This window comes from Protopterus annectens, chromosome 4.part0, assembly GCF_019279795.1.
Source record: "Protopterus annectens isolate FY-2018-M chromosome 4.part0, PAN1.0, whole genome shotgun sequence".
NCBI lineage: Eukaryota > Metazoa > Chordata > Ceratodontiformes > Protopteridae > Protopterus > Protopterus annectens.
In genome coordinates, this window is record NC_056733.1 from 578,903,866 (window position 1) to 578,926,429 (window position 22,564).

The 22,564-nt window shown below is 39.9% G+C and overlaps 1 protein-coding gene across 1 annotated transcript in view; it reads left to right on the forward strand.

Annotated features, from left to right (window-relative positions):
• MMAB (metabolism of cobalamin associated B) overlaps positions 1 to 22,564 on the forward strand; it is a 379,881-nt gene that overhangs the window by 253,900 nt on the left and 103,417 nt on the right. The window contains exon 7 of the mRNA XM_044068508.1: positions 19,721 to 19,785. Within this exon, the coding sequence (XP_043924443.1) occupies positions 19,721 to 19,785 (65 nt within the window). The remainder of the gene's footprint in view (positions 1 to 19,720; positions 19,786 to 22,564) is intronic.

Consider the following 22,564-nt stretch of genomic DNA (forward strand, 5'->3'; position numbering starts at 1 on the left):
AAATAAATAACTGAAAGCTCTGCTGCTGTGAAAAATGACAGATAAAATTATTCTTACTGTAATGCCATTAAAGTATTTTTGCAGAGGGCTTTGCCCCTTGCATCCCTTGTATACATACCCTACGTTCACTGTATCTTTGATTGAGGGATGTCTTCTGAGGTACCAAAGCTGAGGACATATGTTTCCCTTTTCAAACTTTTAATCTTGCTGTTCTAAGTAACACAATTGAGGGTCTTAAACACAAACCCGGCCATAAGCTTTTTCGTGTGCAAAAAAACAGACCTAGATCATACTGGTGAACTCACCCAATGTCTAGTATCTTTGCAAGGAAAAGAGTTGGTCCAGTGTTCTATAACTGGGGCAAAATACATGTTGCTCTATCCAGTGAAATTTCTTTGCCCGCACCCTGGCATAGGCTTTCCTTGTTTAGTTAAAGAGCATGATCCATTTCAAGTGGCAGATAGCCTCCTGATGCATACCTCTCAACTCTCCAGATTTTCGCAGAATGTCCAGAATTTTGCCTCAAATGTTTGGTCTGTTCCTCATAAACTTTGTGATTTTCTGGAAAGTCACTAAGGGTTGAAGTTACTAAATAATATCATACATTTGAATTTCAGAATTTATATGCTTCAAAAAATGCATAGCAACACAAATCCTGTTAAATCCTATTATTCTATCATCTTTGTAAGCTATAAGAACAATATTTAAAACCTGTCCCTATTTTTGTGCCTCTGTCACCCCATTATCTTAGGCTTTGTCCAGATTTCTTGTTCTAAGAAGTTGAAAAAGTTGAGAGGTATGCTCCTGCTCCTTTTTTGAAAATGAAGATGACCACCCCAGTTTTGCCTCTACAACGTGCTCCCCATGCAGCATCAGTAGGTAAATTAATCACAACACCCAACAATATCCATTGCACTCCGCATTTTCACCGACTCACCAGGCCTGCCATTGTGGAACTGTTTAATTGCCTCAGTGATGTTAGCTACCAAAATAGGCTCAGTCCCATCAGCTGCTTGTGGCACTGCCCCCTGAAAGGAAGGCAAATCACTGTATTGAGGAGTTCCTGAAAATATTCCTTCCATTTCCCTAGTTGAGGTCAGTGTTTCTCCACTGCTTCTGAGAACAGTTTGGGTGGTGTGCCACAACCCCTTGAGTAACTAGATGGTTTGTGCAAGCCTCTGAGGCCATCCAGAAGTCATTCTCCTTTGCCTTTCAAAGCCTGTTCCACACCAGAGCCTTAGTGTCATCAATTGCAGCATCTGCTGCCTTCTTATTATTTTAGTATGTTGTGGATGGCTCTAGAGCCCCCCCACCCTCATCCATACTGCACCAAATGCCTCTTTCTTTAACTTCTCTTATGGTTGTTGTCCAGTAGGAGCCTAGGGTTACTGTCATGACAAGTCCCAACCAAAAGGGGTTCTAGGGCTACTGTTATGACAAGTTCCAGGCAACTTTCAATCATAACTGCGTGCAACCGTGCCATATACTGAAGTGTTGAAAAGGGTCCTTCTGGACTTAACTCTAGTGGAGCTCAGAAAGTTTGCACTGTAACTTCAATGGGCGTAGCCTAAGCCTTTTGACAGAATCAAATTATGTCCTCACATAACAAATGCTCATATCTCTGGAACCATAGGGGTTATGAAAGAAGTATAAATGGCAAACTCTTCAGCACAAACTATTTTTATAGTGGTAATATTCTTTAGGTTATAGGTCTTAAACTTGAATTTTAAAAGTCACAGTAAACACAGTAACTATTACATTTGTAATATTTTGTAAACAACTTACAATATCTCAATAAACCACTCAAGTTACACATATACTGTCAGCAGTATTTTATTCATCTAGGTGAGAGCTTTCATATGAGGCTAAGGAGTTCTGTCTGTGTTACTTGGTTGTTGAAATATTTAGAAAAATGTGAAAGTATATCTATATAAATTAATATCATAAAAATAACAGTCAATATGTATTTACCTGCACTAGACAGAGATCAAATATTAATGCAGTTGAGTTTGCCATTGTGTAAGCTGCAAGATGAAATCTTTTAAAACCTTACACATAGCATGGTTTTAAAATTATTGATGCAGGTATGAGCAAGCAATATTTGACTCCTAGAGACGTCCGTAATAATTAATTGCAGATGAACCTGGAGGCATCACTCAGATGTAATGAGTTAATGGACCTAATCGCTGTGGCTACGTAAGAACAGCTCTTATAGATGTAGTGGTTGAATTATTTGCAGAGAGGATCATTTCCTAGGCATTCCTAGGATATCTTCACTAGTCATTTGGGTTTTCTAGGTCTGTCCAGCTGCTCCTTCTATGCCTTACCCAGTTCATCAATAATCCGTAATCACTACCAGTTCATCCCTTCCCTTGACCTAAGCATGTGGGACATATGACTTCAAATCTGATGACATCGCTGCAAGTTCAGCCACTGAACTTTGGTCCAAGGTTCTCTGGTACCCAGTACACTAATGATCTGCTCTGTATTCGAGAATGGTGTCAAGTTCAATAAAATTTGTTGTTCTGGTTCAGATCAGAGAAACCATGCCTCCCTGTCAAGTCCCTCCAGGTATTGTCAGGTCCCCAGTGAAACTACATAGGACTTGGCTTGCACAGTATCCAGCACTGCTCCCAGAGTTACCTAGGAGGCTATCATTATATAGCTATTAGGAGCATATGTACAAAGTTTCTCTTTCTTCAGCTATGAGTTGTGACAGCTGTCTTATCTTCTCATACAAATTCCAACTGGATTTTAACCAAATGCAGGCTTTTAACAAGCCCCACATGTTTGATGCCTCTCCTGAGGGGCAGGTTATGAGTAAGAGAGATCCCTTCCCTGATGTAGAAAAAAAATGTTTGCAGTTTTGTTGTAATTTGTAAGTAGTTTGTTTCCTACACCACTTTTTTACAAGAAAGGAAGAGAACTACAGTACATTTACTTAATGGCAGAAGAGAATAAGTCTATCTAGTCTGTCAATTTAAGTGCATTTAATATGCTCATTTCCCACCATTCCTGCCTTCCATGCTTACCCTTTTTCAGCCTCTCCCATGTCGTTTTCAATGCCTCTGTGGCTTCTGTGAAAAAAGATGCTTTTGGATATCTAGGGAGTAGTTAGTCAATGCAGTTTGCTTCTTGTGCCCCTCCTTCCTATTTAGAATGACGCCATCACATTTCCTTGATATGACCTCATTCGTCTGTATCATATCCCCCTGACTGTTCTGCTCTCAAATGAGAAAAGCTCTAGTTCCTGTAGCCTATGGTCACAGTCCTTTTTCTCCATCCCATGGGTATACTCACCTAAATAGACTGATTAAGCCCAATCTCTTTTGCACAACAACTAATAAAAAACTTGTTTGATAAATTTGAGTGTCAGTAGATCTGTATACCTATTTAAGCATCCTTCATCTCCTTTTTCCCATTTTTACATATGGGGTTGGTGTGCCACATTAACAGTGACCACCTAGGGCCACTGTTCATACCACCAGATGGCTAGTCCTGCTGCAGAATTGAGCTTCATTAGATATTAATGTTTAATGCTTCATTTGGACCATGTGCAGAATTGGCATTCAACCTGATTTGACCAGGAAAGTTATTTTATCTCAACTAATGAATTAAAATTGTTACTAATAATTGTTTCTTGTACAGATTCAATAATAAGTAAAATATAATGCCTGCACTAAGTGTACACAGCTCTGTGTGAACAGACAACACAAGCATAACTCACACCTTCTTCCTCCTAATTTTAGTTTTCCTACTGATATTCTTGCAGCTTTAAATATTGACAGGGATTCATAAGGTTACCACAAAGTGTAGACTACATGTACACTTAGTGTAATCTTTCTGAGTGACTAGAATGCACAAAAGTGTGATAAGAATGTTCTTGAATACATTTTGTGTACACTTAGTATAGGCTTTATTGAATCTGGCCCTTTGTCTAATCATTTGAAAAATTGCATATTTCTTTTTTGTGTGTGTTTTATTCTGAGTAAGTCTTGGATTAAAAATGAAAGCAGTTAACGATACTGTGGTAGTACATTGTATATGCATTTATTTTATTGCTTATATACCTAGCTTCATTTTTATGTTTTTTTTTTGTTAATTTTCATTAAATTGGATTCAGTCTGGAAAATACACCAGTTATATTTAACTGTCTTGGCTACCTCTGTAATGCTGGTATATAGCATTACTTAATAAATATCCTGACTTTTAGTAGTCCTTGTCTCAGAATCTGTAAGATAATTCCTGCAACTAGAGACACTGGAGTCCGTAACTTGTCATGTCTAACAAACAAGGCTGTTACTAAGCAAACTTTATACAGATGGCTAGCAAATGGTATTATATTCTGCTGCGAATCCAAAGGAAAACACTTAGAGGAGCCAGTCCAAGCCCTTTCTATTAGGACAGGGGCAGCTACAGCAAACTTCTTTAGGAACATATCATCTCAGAGTATTTGTGAGACAACCACAGGGACAAAAGTGCACACCATCTTTAAGAACTACACGCTGGGCCTTCATTTCAAGAACAGGGCAGACTTCATCACTGTTGTCCTAAAGAGTTTCTGATCATTTCCTCTTCCTCCTCCTCCAATGGGGGTCATTTCTGTTCAAGTACAGATGTCATCGATAAGGAATTTATATTGTAGCCTTGACTTCTGAGATACACATCACAGCTGTGTAAAAATACGATAACAATAGATATTTCACTAGAGTCGCTGCTGCATTACTGACACCAACCTCCTTCCCTTCTTCCAAGAGAGTCTTGATTCTTCTTCTCTGATTAAGCAGAGTGTGGGATTTGGCAAGGCAATCCTCAAACTAGTACTTCACTATGTCTTCAAGGGAACCAAATTTCAAACCCCCCACAAAATGAACTGTCAGGCAGCCTAGACTGCATGGAGGCAGAGAAAATAGCCATTTAGTTCAACAGGGGCTTTACAGAGTGGAGAAAGGGGACAGTTACTGGCTCTCATGTCAGGGCATACTTGCTTGTGACCATTCAGCCACACAAAAAAACATGAAGATGGTATGGACTGTTTTTTTCCTTTGTCATGCATCAGTTAATATAGCAGCTGAGGCCTCACAGTTTGGTTGTCTAAAAGCTCTAGAACTTGGACTAGAAGGCAGATGTCCACCTGTGGATAATTTCCATGAATAAGAAGCTACTCCAGCTGTTCAAACAAATACTGTTATGTTGAGTATACTTACACAGTTGTTCTTTCTCTTTAAAGTTCCTAACATTCTGTAATAAAACACAATAAAATAAATATTCTCTTGTTTTAATTTACCATTGCAATGTACTCTGAAGCAGAATCATGAATTACTTCCACATATGTTTAATTTTTACCAGAAATGTAACCAAGATGCTAAACATCCATCCATCTACAACCCCTTTTTCCAATCTTTGTACACGGGGTCAGGGTGTCATTTAAACAGTGACAATCATTTAGAGCCAAGGTTTACACCGCCAGGTGACTAGCCGTACCAAAATAATTTTTCCACACCACCCACTCGTGCACACATTCACTCCTGTGGCCAATTTAGAGTCTCCAATCCACCTACTGCATGTCTTTGGAATGTGGGAGGAAACCAGAGTATTCAGAGGAAACCCAGACAAATACAAGGAGGGCATGCAGACTCCAAACAGAAGGCACCCCAGCTGAGAATCAAACCAGGGAACCTCTTGGTGTGAGGTGACAACACTCTCCACTGCACCACTGTGCCATCGAAATGTAACCAAGAAGTTTACTGTAAAAATGCCAACCACCATGGCCTTTTCCATAACTTCAGGCACTGCATCATCTGTGAGTGGCACTCTAAAAGTGGTGTTTTTGGTGGCATAAGCTACTTTTATTTATTTATCATTCATTCACAGGATTAATTCCACTAGGGCAGTAACTTAAATTCAGGGGAGACCGAAGGTGTCATTTGTACTACTAGAAGAAATTTGGCCAGCAGACCAGGGAACTTCCCCTACTCTTTTCTTTAGGTTCAGTGTGACCTTTTGCATCCACTTAAGCTACCACCAGCTCATGGAGATAGGGTCACTATTTAACATCTTATCTGAAGGACAACACAATTAGCAGTGCAGCTTCTCATAATGCTGCACCGCAGGGGCAACACAATCAGCAATACAGCATCCCCCCAATGCTGCACTGCAGGGACAACACAGTCAGCAGTACAGCACCTCCCTCCATGCTGTACTGCAGGGACAACACAGCAGTACAGCACTCCCCCCATGCTGTACTGCAGGGACAACACAGCAGTATAGCACCCCCCATTCTGTACTGCAGGTACGACACAGTCAGCAGTACAGCACCCCCCCATGCTGTACTGCAGGGACAACAGTCAGCAGTAGAGCACCCTCCATGCTGTACTGCAGGGTCAACACAGTCAGAAGTACAGCACCCCCCCCCCAATCTGTACAGCAGGGACAACACAGTCACAGCAGTACAGCACCCCCCAATCTGTACTGCAGGGACAACACAGTCACAGCAGTATAGCACCCCCTATGGTATACTGCAGGGACAACACAGTCAGCAGTGCAGCACCCCCTAATACTGTACTGAAGGGACAACAGTCAGCAGTACAGCACCCCCCCCCTAATGCTGCACTGCAGGGACAACACGGTCAGCAGTACAGCACCCCCCATGCTGTACTGCAGGGACAACACAGTCAGCAGTACAGCACACCCCCATGCTGTACTGCAGGGACAACACAGTCAGCAGTACAGCACCCCCTAATGCTGTACCAGGGACAACACAGTCAGCAGTATAGCACCCCCTCATGCTGTACTGCAGGGACAATACAGTCAGCAGTGCAGCACCCCCTAATGCTGTACAGTAGGGACAACACAGTCAGCAGTATAGCACCCCCTCATGCTGTACTGCAAGGACAACACAGTCAGCAGTACAGCTCCCCCACATGCTGTACTGCAGGGACAACACAGTCTGCAGTGCAGCATCTCCTAATGCTGCACTGCAGGGACAACACAGTCAGCATACAGTACCCCCTAATGCTTACTGCAGGGATGACACAGCAGTGCAGCACGCTCCATGCTGTACTACAGGGACAACACAGTCAGCAGTACAGCACCACCCCCATGCTGTACTGCAGGAACAACACAGTCAGCAGTACAGCACCACCCCAGGCTGTACTGCAGGAACAATATAGTCAGCAGTACAGTGCCACCCCCAGGCTGTACTGCAGGGACAACACAGCAGTGCAGCACCCCCTAATGCTGTACTGCAGGGATAACACAGTCAGCAGTACAGCACCCCCTAATGCTGTACTGCAGGGACAACACAGTCAGCAGTGCAGTACCCCTCAATGCTGTACTGAAGGGACAACACAGTCAGCAGGATAGCGCCCCTCCCCATGCTGTACTACAGGGACAACACAGTCAGCAGTGCAGCACCTCCCCCATGCTGTACTGCAGGGGCAACACAGTGAGCAGTGCTGCATTTCCAAATGCTGTACTGCAGGGGCAACACAGTCAGCAGTACGGCACCCCCATGCTGTACTGCAGGGACAACACAGTCAGCAGTGCAGCACCCCTTAATGCTGTACTGCAGGGACAACACAGTCAGTAGTGCAGCACCCACTAATGTACTGCAGTGCCAGCAATTTGAAACTTAACCCAGTTACCTGGAGTGGGAGTAGAACCCAGGCACAGCCTTCTGTTTTTTCAGCACTAAAGATGTGCATGTTGAGCCACGGACACTTCTTTTTAGATTCATCCCTGAATTTATTCATAGAATATAGTAAGCTGTTTAGCTGTTTTTTCCCTTGATATAAACAAGCTAAAATAAATATAGGTCTGTAGACCAAGTTGCAATTAAATCACAGCTGGCAATATACTGAAATTATAAGGATAGCAAATGTAAGTCCTGGAATTCAAGCAAGATGAAGGGGTGAAACAAGTAATATATATAAAAGTGAGTGACCACTATACATTGAAGACACTGTACATTGTTGTAATTAACTCCCCTGACAAGCTGTGGCTTCTTTCTTCAGTCAGTTAGAATGTGTCTGCTGAAAATCATGATATTTAATAGGGAATCCAAGGTGGCCACTGAGTTAACAGAAAGATCTGGGTACTCCTTGAGAAGTAATTTAATTTGACATGAAAATTGCAACCTTTCACGTCTGTTTATATCTAATGTGATTGATTTCAGTCTTCCAAAGTGGGAACTTTGTACATTTTGATATATTTATGTTATTTCTTCAGATAATTAAGGCTCCTTTCCTGTTCTCTTGCTGGCTTGCTTTTCAGTCTAAGCATGATTTCTTTGAAAAGATCTTCCTCATATTTTTCATTAAAGAAAGATATTCATCAGGTCATAACTTCTTTGCAAGAGTTAACATAAATAAAATTAATTGCTTTCAAAATAAGATGGAAAGTACTGAATAAAACTTATATTGCACTATATGTCCTAAATCTTCCTTGCCATTAAATTGTCTGAAAACAAAGGATACTGAGACCTCTCTAAATGATGTGGGTGGCAAGGCCAAGGAGCAAAAAAAAATGTACACAGAATTAGTGAAACAAAATAAGAAACTGCTGGACAAACTAGATGACTTTGAAATCGTTGTCTAGGAAAAATTAGAATTTTTGGACTTTCTGAGGAAAATGGAAAGTGAAATATGGTTGTGTTCTCACAGTGTGGATCCTAATCTACAAAAGGGACTTTCAGTGAGCATAGAAAGATTCCACATTTTTAAAGGCCTTCTACCAGCCCCAAGGCCCCACTAAGATGAATTGTTAAATGTGTGTCTTTTCTGGTTACAGAATTAGTTCTAAAGACAGCACATAGAAATCCCCATATTAAAAAAATTGGCAACAAGGTGGGATAATGAATGTACTGTAAAAGAGGAAAATCTGCCCACCATTAAATCCTTTAAGGAGAAGAACATTAAAGTGCATGATCTTCCCTGATAAAATAAAACTGTTTTTACCCTAAAGGAAATGGCTATTTTAAAACTACAAAAGAAACTGGCTTTCATTAAAAACAACAAATCTTGTAGCGGTGAGCTCAACATTCTGTTCTGTTAGACGCTTATAATTAGAGTCTTAGAAAACTTTTGCTGGCTGAAAAAAGACGTGTGATTCCAGATAAAAAGAAACAAGACACTAAATGTTTTTAAAAGGTCACTGTCCCTCTGTATTTGTACCTGGTTTAATAGAGATTTAGATTTAAGTTAATGATTTGGTAGTGACATTTTGTAGTTATAAACAATATCTTCTAAGAAATTTCTCTAATTAATGAACTTGTTATAGGAACATTTTTGTAGTTATAAACAATATCTTCTAAGTCATTTCTCTATTTAATGAACTTGTTATAGAAACAGGATGATTTTTAGTTATATAAGGCGAGTTCATTATTAAGTTATGTAGACATAAGACTCCTGCCTCAAAGCTGATTTTTGTGCCAGCTATTGGCAGTAAGTCAATTCTTTGGATTTACGTTGAACTGTTTTATGTGAAAGACATTACATCTCCTAATTTGTTAAAATGTAAAGGTATTTTATTCCAAGTATGCTGTGATATGCATTTTCCTTTTAATATGCTGCAGGTTTGTTTTTATGGACTGATCCTTACATTGTATCATTCCAGATAATTACCTGAATATGTTGACTTGTCTTGGATGTGCCTATGCTGGTATCTGTTTGGATATTATCTATTACAGTTAATTTATTTCTGTATCTGGGAGGTTGGCGCTGTTTTGGATTATGTTACTCTGTTTTGTTTTTTGGGAGGGCACGACAGGCCTATTCCTTTGTGGTGGGAAGAGGATGCCATTTTATAGACTGGTTGGTCCACTTTCTTCATTAATGTTTGAGCTGCTGAGTCTAGTGTAACATTTCAGTCATTCTCTTAGCTGAACTTTCATGACCTGGATGGTCTGTGACTTGTGGATGGATAGAGTTCTTGTTAGTGATTCTTTTGATTCAGCAGCTGAAATATCCCATTCGTTTTGAGAAGCCATGATAAAATGAGTTGGATTAGTTTCTCCTTCAAAGATAGTCCTGCAGGAAAGTTAAGTATGACATTGTGGACTGCTTGAATTTTTCTGTGACTTTTTAGTGTTGGCCAAGATCATAGTGATTGTCTTGGAGGTAGTTTATTTCTGTGTATATACTTATTTCTGATTTTGTTTTGCTCCTTTTTTACTTATAAGGTTTCACACATTAATTTCATAATCCTTTTTTCTTTACATTTTATTTTCCATACTATGTTAATGATGCTTTCTAACATCATAATTCCTAGCTTAATAATTGTTGCGAAACTATTTTAGATAAACAATGATTATCTACATTAATAATATTATTAATAAATGACTGAAGAAAACCTGTTTGAAAGTAAAGGTATTACAGTGTCTGAATTTAAAGAACATATTAAAAAGTTTTTTTTGGTCTCTCTGCTCCTGCTGCTTGTCAATCAAAAGCCCCACCCTGACCAATCATTCCATTTTTCCTTTCATCTGTAGAGTCAAGGGTCAGTCAGGAGGGGCTATCATGTTGAACTGTATTTGCCCTTAGAATACAACAGACACTGGATTTTTAGACATTAAAGCTTCCTTATTTAAAATAATAGTGTACAGGATAGATTCAAAAGCACAACATATAAAAATGACTGTAAATAATGTTTTGTTTTCTATCTGGAGTTTACTGCCCATGTAGGATGCTTCACTTCAGCTACACCTTTTACTTGCTATAACCATTTTCAAGATTGTACTTTGTCAGGATAGGTTAAACACATTTGACAAGATGGGCTTTTGCTTAAAAAACAGTTAGTGAATGGTAGATATACCGTAAGAATCTTCTAGCCTTTACATTTAAAAATTCAACCTTGGTTGATTAGCACTTTCAGCATGACACAAATGATTGCACTCAAGCATCCCAAATTTAAACCTGTTCCACACCTCAAAGAGATTACAGCCATGATACATAGATGTTTGCTGCACAGCTGTTTAAGGCCTACTTGGAAAGGTGAGTTTGTTGTGCAGCATTAGAAATACAAATGAATGTAGCCTTTAGCACTTCAGAACACTTAGCCTCGCTCAGGTCTGATATGGTAAGCAGCAGAGCTGCAGCTGTGCAGTTCACATGGTATGTAGTAGAGCTGCAGCTGTGCAGTTCTCATGGCATGTAGTAAAGCTGCAGCTGTGCAGTTCTCATGGCATGTAGTAGAGCTGCAGCTGTGCAGTTCTCATGGCATGCAGTAGAGCTGCAGCTGTGCGGTTCTCATGGTAAGTAGTAGAGCTGCAGCTGTGCAGTTCTCACGGCATGTAGTAGAGCTGCAGCTGTGCAGTTCTAATGCTTTATAACCGAAACTGTGCAGTTCTCGTGGTGTACCGGAGCTGCAGCTGTGCAGTTCTCAAGGTGTGTAGCGGAGCAGCAGCTGTGCAGTTCTAGTATGTAGTAGAGCAGTGCAGCAAGAAAAACTGAGTGGACCTATACAGTGTTAATGATCTTGGTCCTGAAATGCAGTGGTACTGCAAGGCAAGATGATCACCACTACAAACAATGGATTATGACCGTCCACAATGCTTCACGCCACTAAGCACTCCAAAGTACAATACACTGAGAAGTGAAGAATATAAATATTATCCATGAGGTACTTCAACTCACTTTTCCATTATCAAAATGGGAAGAAAAGGGATGTATAGGACAGTAATAAATGTGAGACAAAGGGAAATAGACAAGGGAGTAAGTAGGAGAGCTGTAGGTGGTGGGTAGGAAGATAGGGTAAAGCGTTTATGGAGCAGAGTATCTTTTTGTATGAAGAAAGAAGGGGTGAGGGTTACAGAATACAATAATAAATTTGGCATTGAAAGGTGATATAGGATAACTGAGGCCAAAATCATGAAATACTACATTCAGATAGCTGGTTCTACACTCACAATGCAGTGGCACGGTATCTATTTATTTTTATTTATTTATTTTATTTTACATTTGTTGACCGGGCTAGTCCAACTGGATACATGTACATTTTCAGTAGAGGCCCAGGGAGAAAAGCTCCACTAACAGTTACTAGACATATAGATACAATTTGTATTTAAGACAAGGCAGTACAGGTTATTTAGATGATAAGTAAACATCAATAAATCAAACAAAAGACAAATTCATACTATTCAACAGAGAGTATGCTAGAAAAGGACAAACTACTATAGTACCTTCTATAATACTCTAGTACATAACTTTGTTACCTGATAGTAAAATACATTCGTTCAGAGGTTAGAAGGAAGGAGTGAATAGCAAACGCAGTAGTGAGATAAGCTAGACAAAGTATGAAGGATGAAGTGATTAATCTGGGTTAGTGCATGGACATAGCCAATTATTTTTAAAGTATTCTTTGAGTTGCTTCTTGAAGAGTAGTGTAGAGGACAGAGATGAGAGTTCTTTTGGTAGAAGGTTCCAGGTTTTCCCCATAGAGTTGGAAAACAGAGAGTCCTAAGCTTTATTGTGGGACTTATGTATAGAAACTTGCAATTTCTTTGCTGAGCGTAGGGTAGATAGATTTATGTAGGGGGTAAGCAGGCTAGTAAGTATAGTTGGGTTACTAGGATGATGGAGGATCTTTTGTGTGATAGTAAGCTGGTAAAAGAGAAGTTGATTATGGTATTCCAGCCAGCCCAGTTGTTTTAGATTATGACAATGGAGGGTTCTAAATGGGGAACTTGTGGCAAATCTGGCAATGTTGTTGTATGAGTTTGTAAGTGTGTTGAGGTTACTTTTGGAAAGATTGGTATAAATTGGAGAGGGATAGAGATAAGATGGGTGTGGGCAATAGTAGTTCTAGCTGTAGGAGTAAGGAAGGATTTCATCCTATAAAGTGAGTCTAGCTTTCTGTTCACTGATTTTATTGTGTTGTTTATGTGTGTGTCAAAGGTGAGGTTATTATCAATTGTTACTCCTAAGAGTTTGGTAGTTGGGTCAGGTGATATAGCAGTACCATTACTGGATAGCACTGTAAAGTCTATTTGTGTGGACTTTTTTGTAGGGTTAAAGATCAAGTAATGTTTTTTTGGGGGGTTCAGGAGTAGGCAGCGCTGTAGGAACCAGTTTTCCACAATGTTCAGTACCTTTTGGGTGAGGGATTGGAGTTCAGTTAAGGAAGTAGCGGAGCATATTAATGTTGAATCATCTGCATACTGTATGCAGGTAGCTTGAGGAATAGTTAAGTTGAGGTCATTAATGAAAATTGAGAATAGGAAGGGGCCCAAAATAGAACCTTGAGGGACACCTAGGAGACGGGAAGATTTGTGGAAAGTGTGTTATCCCATATCACAGCTTGTTGGCGGTTCTCCAGGTAGGAATAGAACCATTTTAGTGCTAGTGAATCAAGCGAGAGAGATTTAAGTAGATTAATAAGAAGCTAATGGTTAACCATATCAAAAGCTTTTGAGAGGCCAATGAAAAGAGCAGAAGATAGTGTTATTACGATTTTTGTTGATGCAGTCAGAAATAGATAAAAGGGCAGGTACTATGGAATGGCCGAAATCCATGCTGACAGGTAGCTAGTAAGTTATTTTGGAGCAGGTGGTTGAGTAGTTGTCGGTGGATACATTTTTCCATTATTTTTGCTAAGGGAGCGAGTAAAGCAATTAGTCGAAAGTTGGAAAGGTCAGTGGAGTTCCCACCCTTATGTAAAGGGATGATATAGGAGATTTTCCAGCTAGATGGGATAGTTCCTTCAGAAATTGTTCTATTTATTAGGATTGAAATGGGATAGGCTATAACTTTGGCTGCTTTGTGCAGGTATTCGGTTGGTAGGAGGTCTGCTGAAGGGGTGCATGTCTTTAGTTTTAAGAGAAGGGTGCAAATGAGGGATGTAGGGACTGGTTGTAGGTGGAATGATGGTAGTAAGCTAGATGAGGTGGATGACATGGTTTAACAGGGGGTAAAGAGTTTGCTAGTGATTGGATAGCTTCAGTAAAGAAGGTATTAAATGTATTGGCAATATGCTTAGGATTGTTATTGGTGGCTTCTGATGGGGTTGGTGTTTTGGTGTGACCTGGGTGTAGGAGTTTGTTTATGCCTGACCAGAATTTTTGTGGTATATGTTTGTGGGTCTGCTGGAGCTGAAAGTAGACTTTTTTTTGTCAGTCATTATTGATCTTTTAGCAGCATTTCTCAATTGTTTGAATTCTAGATGATCTGTTGGGATTTTAGAAGCTTTCCATTTGGCCCAGATTTTGTTTCTGAGTGACATTTTCAATCTGGTTTCATTAGTAAGCCATGGAGCAGCTTTAGTCCTAATTCTGATAGTGCATAATGGGTCATGATAGTCTAGAATTTGTAAGAATTTACTGTTAAAGTGTGAAACTGCCTCCTCTAGCTGGAGGTGTTTCAGTGGTGACCAGTCACAAGCTTTAAGTTTAGCCTGGAAGCATTCAAGGCTAAAATTGTTATTGAATCAAGTAGTCCTAAATAAATTAGATTTGGGGATGTTGAGTCTTTGTCTGATGACATAGGTTAGTGAATGGTCACTAAGGTCATCAGGAAGAGTGCCTGTTTTATATATAGAGGGGTGATTGTTAACTAGGATCCAGTCTGGGATGCTCTCTTTGTTGTTGGGTTTATTGATTCTAGTAGGGCAGGTAATGATTTGGGAGAAATTGTAAATGTTAATATGAGTAGTAGGCTTGGGTGAGCTACAAGTAGTCCAGTCTATGTTAAAGTCACTCAGCACTATTGTTTCTTGAGGTAGGTAAGTGGAGAGGCAGTTAAGTACATTTTCAAGAGTACTAATGTTGTTTCCTGGAGGGATGTAGAAGCAAATTAAATAGATGGATTTATAGGTGTTTATTTGAAGTTTAGCAGAAAGGATTTCAGCATTACTGTTAGTTGGGAGCCGCACATTGAAAGAAGTGATGTGTAGCCTTTTTGGTTTTATGTTCTATTCTTAATATATTGTATCCAGGCGGGGTGGTTTCATTGTCCTTTGTAGATGGTTTAAGCCATGTTTCAGTAAGACATAGGATGTCAAAGGAATGGACATCTAAGAGAGCATGCAGATGGGATATTTTATTGTTAATACTATGAATATTAAGATGAGCTATAAGGAGAGAGTCAGATGATTTATCTGGGTTGTAAGAGGTGGATGGAATGAGTGTTTGAGGATTGGAGCTATCTTTGTTGTAGGGACCAGGGTTGGGGTGAATGTCTCCATTTAATAGGAAATAATGTTTCAGTCTATGTGTGAACTGTAAAGTTTTAGAGTAGATGCTTAGGGATTTATTGCATTTGGGATAAGTAATGTGGCCTAGTCTGTGATACTTTGGAAGTAAGTAGGTAGAAATTGCTGTGATATTAATGTGGTTGTAGGGGGTTACATGAGTAGTAAGTAAAGTATGCTGGAAAGGATGTTGAAAGTCACTGAATATGAGATGTTCATAGGCAGTTAGTATGTAGGATACATATAAGAAAGGGAGGGTAGTACATAGAAGTAATAGTGGTAGGAATGTAGATATAGGTGGTAGGGCCATAGTTAGAAGGATGGTTTTAGAGAAAGTAGTAGCAGTAGGGAAGAGTAATAGAGTGTGGGTTAGGAGAGAGGAGGGTAAGTAGTTATATACAGTGTATTAGCAAAATAAGGAGTAGTAGTAAAGAGTTTAGGGGTGTGAACAAGGTTACTAGACAAAGGAGAGGGATATGGTGTATTTGAGAAGGGGTGTGGCTTGGGAGGTATAAGGCTAGGACCTCTGGGGGTGGGTGGTAATTGGGGGTAGGGAGGGGAGTGAGCCCAAGAGGGCTAATGGGCGGAAGAGCCAAAGGGATAAACAGCTACAGGAAAAAACAATGTGTAAGCAAACTGGACAGCAGTAGAGAATGGAAAAAGGTAAGTACAGACTGAAAAAAAATCAGAGAGGATGGGGAAAAAAGAGTTTTAGGCAGGAGAAAAACATAGGGAGTTTGCCTGGGAAGGAGAAAGGTAAGGAAAAAATGCCCAGGTTCAGTAGAGATAAGTGGGAGAAATAAACTATTTAGAGAGATAGCAAGTTACTAGGATAATAGTGCCACCTAGTGGTGATAGGAGGAAAAGCAAGACTGGGAAGGAGACTTTGTTAAGAAACCCTGAAAGTATTGGAGAGGGAAAAGTAATTGGGGGGGCTACAGGATGTGCAGGCTGTGGTTGGCAGCTTAATCACAAGCAGCACAAGCATACACTGGTGAAGAGAACACACCATTAAACTATATAACAAAAATGTCGGGTATAGGGCTACATACACTGTGTCTTAGGTATGGGGGATAAGCCGCACCAGGGGCGATGTATCTACATACAGGGGATGAATAAATAGTGAATGGGAAGGCTGGGCCTGTATGAGGTATGAGACAAGACACCAGGTATGGGGACAGGTTGGGGTACTGACTACAAGGAGGAGGTTGGCAGGGTTACTTGGCAGACAGACTACATAGAACATTTGCCAGCTGACGATCCCATGTAGTTACTCTCAGGTGGTGATGAACCATTCTGGAGGCGGGGTAAAAAAGTACTGATTAATAGTGCCTGCTGGAGGGCTATGCATTTCTCTTGAAGGAAAAAAAACACACACACATCTCTGGGTGCTCCCGCTTCACCAGTCTTTCACACATACAGTGCCACAGGTCATCTTAGTGTTGTTTGCAGTGTCCTGCAGACTGCAAGGATGTTAGACGTCAGACCTAGATCCTATCAGGCATAAGGCTTTTTGAATGGTTCATCATGCTGACCCAAATGCTGCTGTCTGAAGTGGGTATGAAGTTCTTCATTTCCTTCACATACCACGTAGAAGTGCTACTAGCCATTTCTGATTTGCAGGATGTGAAACACCAAATGGTGTACCAGAACAGCAGTAACTTGCATAAGTATGCACAGCCAACATTCCCATGTTACATGACCATTAGCTGCACAGCTGTGCTTGAGTATCATGAACATGCTGCTAATTAGGGATCCATTATGTGAAAGTGAAATTAAGCAATTCTTAGTCATCCATGATAGGAGGCCTCTTTTGCTTATGTAGTCTGCAAAAATGTTTAAACTTGCAGAGTTCAATTTGGGACTTGTTTTGGTCATTTGCATTCCATGAGTTGTTTAAAAACTGTGAAGTAGTGCTTTACAGTAGTAAACATACAAGTTATGCTGGTAAGCTGTACATTTTATGCCTGCTCAGGCATCACTGGCTTGATAAATTAGAAAACATGTTTCCTTGGGGTATGTGCATGCATTAACATAATGGTTTATTATGTTTGACCTGTGCCCACATGTTTTAGAGATTACAGCAGCACTTATTATGCTGTTTGGGAGGAAAGGCATACCACTGCATGTCACAGACTATTTTACAGGCTGTCCTGTCAAAGTATATTATATGGTACTGTAGCACAACTTGTGGGGCTGCATACTGTAAATATATGCCTACTGTAAAAACAGGATTCAGTGTTTCCACGGAATAAGGAACACACAAGCTGGATAATTTCATCAGTGTTAAAAACAAAATTCTAGTGCAGGCATTCAAGGGCATGGCCTTCAAATGATAGATAGAGCAGGTATATACCAGCCAGGTTCACCATCACTTGACCGATATGATCAGCCATGCCAAACAGAAGGCACAGAAGTTGTCAAGAAAGAGATCCTCCAAAGAGAATGGGCTGAAAGATGGTGAAAGTTTTCTTTGTTTTACTAGGAAGAGGGGTTGCAACAGTACTGATCCCTGGCAAGAACATGAATATTGTTGCTGGGATGACCCATTCCACTTGAGTGTCAGTGGTTAATAAACCAGGTTAGTAGTATAGAACAATGGTTTGCTTACACAGTTGTTATTTATGTTTGGACTGCAACATCATTTAGAACCCTATCTTGCATGTCACATGGGCACTCTTGTAGCTTATTTTAAGGTGTTCACTATGGTGTTCTCTATGTTATGCATTCATAGGTGGAAGCAGTGATGGACAGCTTTTACCAGTTACTGGGGCTGGACAAGGTGTGGATGTCTGCACCCTCACAGAGTCTGGCAATAATGGCTCATATACGTGGACATGTGCCACAGTTGGAGAAAATTGTGTCATAAGTGTCTGTCTCACTTCTGAGGGTGGGGGAGCAATCCACAGTAGAGGCTATGGCTGAAGTTACTGAGCTCCCTGGGACTGCCCTGATTAAGCCCAAAGCATCCCCTTTATGGGATTAATTTTGTGTAGATGTGAGCCAAACAAATACTCCAGCTATGCCTGAAACAAAAAATCTGCAGATGTGCAGGAGTGTGATTAAGGACGGCCTATTGCCATACAGTCCTTAATGGACTTTGTAAATATCTCATGCAATATTCATGGTAATGCTTCCTAGTTACATGATGTCATGGTCACCAAATATTATGAAATGACTCTGCTGGTGAGGGCTCTGCTACCACAGACTAGTGCAGTGAGCACCAGCCTCCATAAGAGTACCAGTCCTATCATGTCTGTCCAGAGTAGCAGTGTTGTCCGTGGCCAGGGTAGGGTGTTGACAGAGGGAGGATGTAGACACTGGCACACTCAACTGTGTCCACAGCTGTCAGATAACTTGCCACTGCTCTCTGTGGCGGAAGATAACTACCTACCTCCAGAACTGGAACCCCTAACCAGCAAACATTGTCCAACTCACAAAGTAGCACACTATCCCTGCCACAGAAGATAACTAACCCTGCACACTCTTACCAGCAAAGGTACAGCAAGCCAAGGTCATGAAGTACAATAGCATCCCTGCCATGAGAGTCCTCAAAGCCTGCCACCTCAGTCTGGCAAAACAGAACCAGAAGACAGTTACGCAGACTCCCTATCTGTGCCACAGAAGGAAATTATCATTGATACCATCTGTCCTCCTAGAGGTCTCACCTTCATCATGCTCCAGTTATGTGTCCCCCATCCATATCTTATTGCCATTCTTGTATTACTGTATCCCATGTGTAGGTGCTGAGCTGTGCCCAACTCAGTTTATGTGGAGTCTTGTGTTACTGCTGGTACTGTGTACAGATGATAATGATTCTGAGTCACATCACCCTTTATCCTGTGTAATGTTGAGCTTAAATCTTAGGTTCATAGCTAAATGCAAGGCTGTCTTCCCTTGCAGGCCATTTTAGACCTAACCAATGTCTCTTCAAAGGTAAGGATTGAATTCTGTACCTTGTGTCTGAAGTAAACACATTAAGTTGCACAGTAGCACTTCAACTAAGCATGAATTTATTGAATGTGATCTATGCAGTCTGGATTTACCCTTTTCCCCCAAGGTGCACTGGTCTCACAGCTGATTATATTATGTCTGGAGAGGAAAAAAAATGAACTGCTCCGTTTACTTTTGATTAGATCCTCAATGAACTGCCATGCATCCTTTCATCATTTGGTTGTAAGAAATAGTCATGTTTGCAGTACTTCCATTAACTTGTCACTTATTAATATTACCATAGAAGGATCTTTTTGAAGTTTCAGTACTTTGATATGTGGACATCAAGTCAAGCAAGTCAAACAATGGTAAATGTATATTTGCTAATAAGAAATGCAAATATTAAAAATTAGGAACAGGGTTAAATATTTTTTTTTAATTTCCACATTTACTTATTTTTAATGAATAAGTTTATTTTTGTTCCCTATGATATTCTTTTTTTCTGAGAATACTGTAATTCTGTTAATTTAGTGATTTGTGCAGTGAGGTTTTCTTCTGTTTTCTAAAGTGCTGTGGTTATTTTCATTTTTTTTTCTTGTTTTAGTCTGGAGGAAAAAGTAGTGCTACGCTTCACTTGGCGAGAGCAGTGTGCCGCAGAGCAGAAAGATGGTGAGTAGTTAATTACTAAAACAAAGCATGCTCCACTTCTGTTGTGAGTGCGATCATTAGAAGGGGGTAGGTTTTGCATAGGTACAGGGTTTGATTCTGTCCCTAGGTTATTGGCTAGGGTTAGAATGATCTTTTAGGGGAGTTAGCCTAGTATTTGCCTATGAACCTATGAAAAGGAGCACCATTTCCACAAAAAGCAGCCCTGAGACCTGTGTCTTTTAAATTACATTTAGGTGTTGTGTACTTATATGCATTTGTGCAGGATTATATGTTTTCATTCAAAATTTTTGCTATCTGCAAAAGGGAAGGCAAGGAAGAATTGCATTATTTGCTTCCATTTAATCCAGTGAAATAAAGCTCTGAAACAAACCTGTTTACAATCTACTGTTCAGTCCCTTCTGCTGCTGCACTGTGTACATTCAGGGACAACAGTAACTGATGGCAGGTGGTGACTGTTTGGGTATTCTAGTCCTTCTATGTGTCATCATAAACTGTAATTTCTAAGCAGATATTACATAAATTCTTTCCCCTTGCAGATTTCCATTACATTTTATTAGCCAATGATTTTTTTGAACTGTTCCACTGTTTTCACTTTCATTACCTTATTAGGAAGCCCATTCCACCTCTCTTCATAGGTTCATAGTTTCATAGTTTTTGTACTAAGATAAGTGGCCTTGCGAGCCATTTTAAGCCTAGCCAATTATCCCTTGTGAGACTCAAACCCTGCACCTTGTGTTTGTAAGGCAAACACCTTAGCCATTAAGCCACCCTCCCAACCTCTTTTTAACCCCCTCTTTTAGTAAAACCTAATTTTCTAAGATTGTAAGTAATCCCAACACACATTTACAGTCATCTTTATACTGTGCCCTTTTATTTGTACTTCTTTTGGGGGAATATATTAGCAACCTATGTTTTGTACATTTTCTGCTTGCTAAGTATCTCTTTTGGGAACCTATCAACTGATGGGCAATGCGTTGAGCAGATGCTGATCCTGCAGAGGAATTTTACCCAAACCACCTTGTACAACCGTTCAGTTTTACCTTTTCTCCACTGTTGTGTGACCTTGGAGTATGTATATATAAGTTTGGGGATGTGGGAGGTATTCCCCCACATGCAGGGGGTATAGCGGCAGCCCCTGCAAAAAGCCATACACTGTGGTACAACAAAAATGGTTTTAGCAAAACTCCTTCAGAAGATCAATATGAATCTTGTCTGTTCACATGAACGGATGCAGATTTTTGACCATTTTAATTTCCATGTCTTGAAGTACTTCTACTCTGTCAATAGGTTTATGTAGACGAATTTTTCTGAAATGTAAGTAGTCTCTCAGAGTAGGTTTTGGCAGTTCTTGATGTAATAAAATTTAATACATTTTCTCATAAATATACTGGTATTTCTCAGCCTTTCTTGTATTCTCATTCACTCTTTCTTTTATAGCTTTTTTAAAACATCTACAGTCTCATATATTTATTAGATTATGTTGCTCTGCTTATCTTATTTTCTTGTTATTCCGTTTTGGTCTGTGTAGATGTATTTCTGTAATTCCTGCAATTACCCAAGCCTGTTTATTCTATTAGTTTGACAGCACTGCTTAAAGTCTTACTCCACAGTTGTTAATAAAGGAAATTAGTCCTTGAGAAGATATCACACTGTCATTTGTGCTAGCATGTATGGCTGAGTTTTTATACATAATTTCAGATTAATGTGTGTATTATATGCCAGCATGACAAGATATGATATTGTAAATAAGTTCTAGAAGTTGATTTATAATCTGTTTGTACAGAATGTTTTAAGGACTTGAACAGTGTGTTTTTACATTTCTAACTTCACGTTTGTAAAGAAAGATTCTAAAGGCAAACTGTCTCAGATTCAGCTGATCTGCAGATGATGTCATCGGAATATTGACAGTTGCTGTGTGTTACTGTTAGAAGCTGAAAGACAGGAAGGAACTTTAGTAAACAGCTGTTGGTTGATTTTCAAAATATGAAATGGAAATTAGAACTGCAACAGTTATGACAGGCTAGTCTATAAAAGAGCCTGCTGAAGTCAGTTACAGTTGCTAGTTATAACAGCCTGTTGTAGTTCACAGTTATGCTGTGCAGTGGATACCAAAAATGACTCACCAAGAACTGTAAGCTTGCCTTTGCTCTGTTGCAGTAATTTAGTTATAATTTTCCTAGCTGACTAAACTGTCCTTGATCTAAACTAATCAGTTAGATCAGATAGAGTTTTTCTAAATGTCGGATATCTATCCTTAAGTATTGATTTCATTTTCCTGGTGATTGAGTTCTGTTTATTTATTGGAAATCACTGTTTTATATTTTTAATCTTTTTGCTCATTATTAAATATTTTTATTAACTTACATTGTAGCTGGTCAATCAATGTTTTTGTTTAGTGATTTGAGAGTGCTTATTCTTGCCTTGATAACTTCCAGGGTCACTCTGAAAGCCTGGCTGCTTAGGTAATTTGCTATCATTTGTTTTATGTATAACTGTCATAATTGGACACCCGTTTAAAAGGGCATGTAGGAACTCTGATTGATGGCAGCATTCCCATATTATTTTGGGGAAGGGACACAGCTGGAAATCTGTGTCAGGCTTTCCCAGAAGTGTTTGGATGTGTGAGATTTAATTTATTTAAGTGTGAGTGTATCAGAGGTCTTAAACTGGGACACATTGCTCTGAAGTGTGTAATAAGGAGTTACATTAGGGGTGGACAGAAGTATACAGTCCAGTCCCAGGCTATAGAGCGTGTTCCTGTTGTGCACTTACGGGAAAA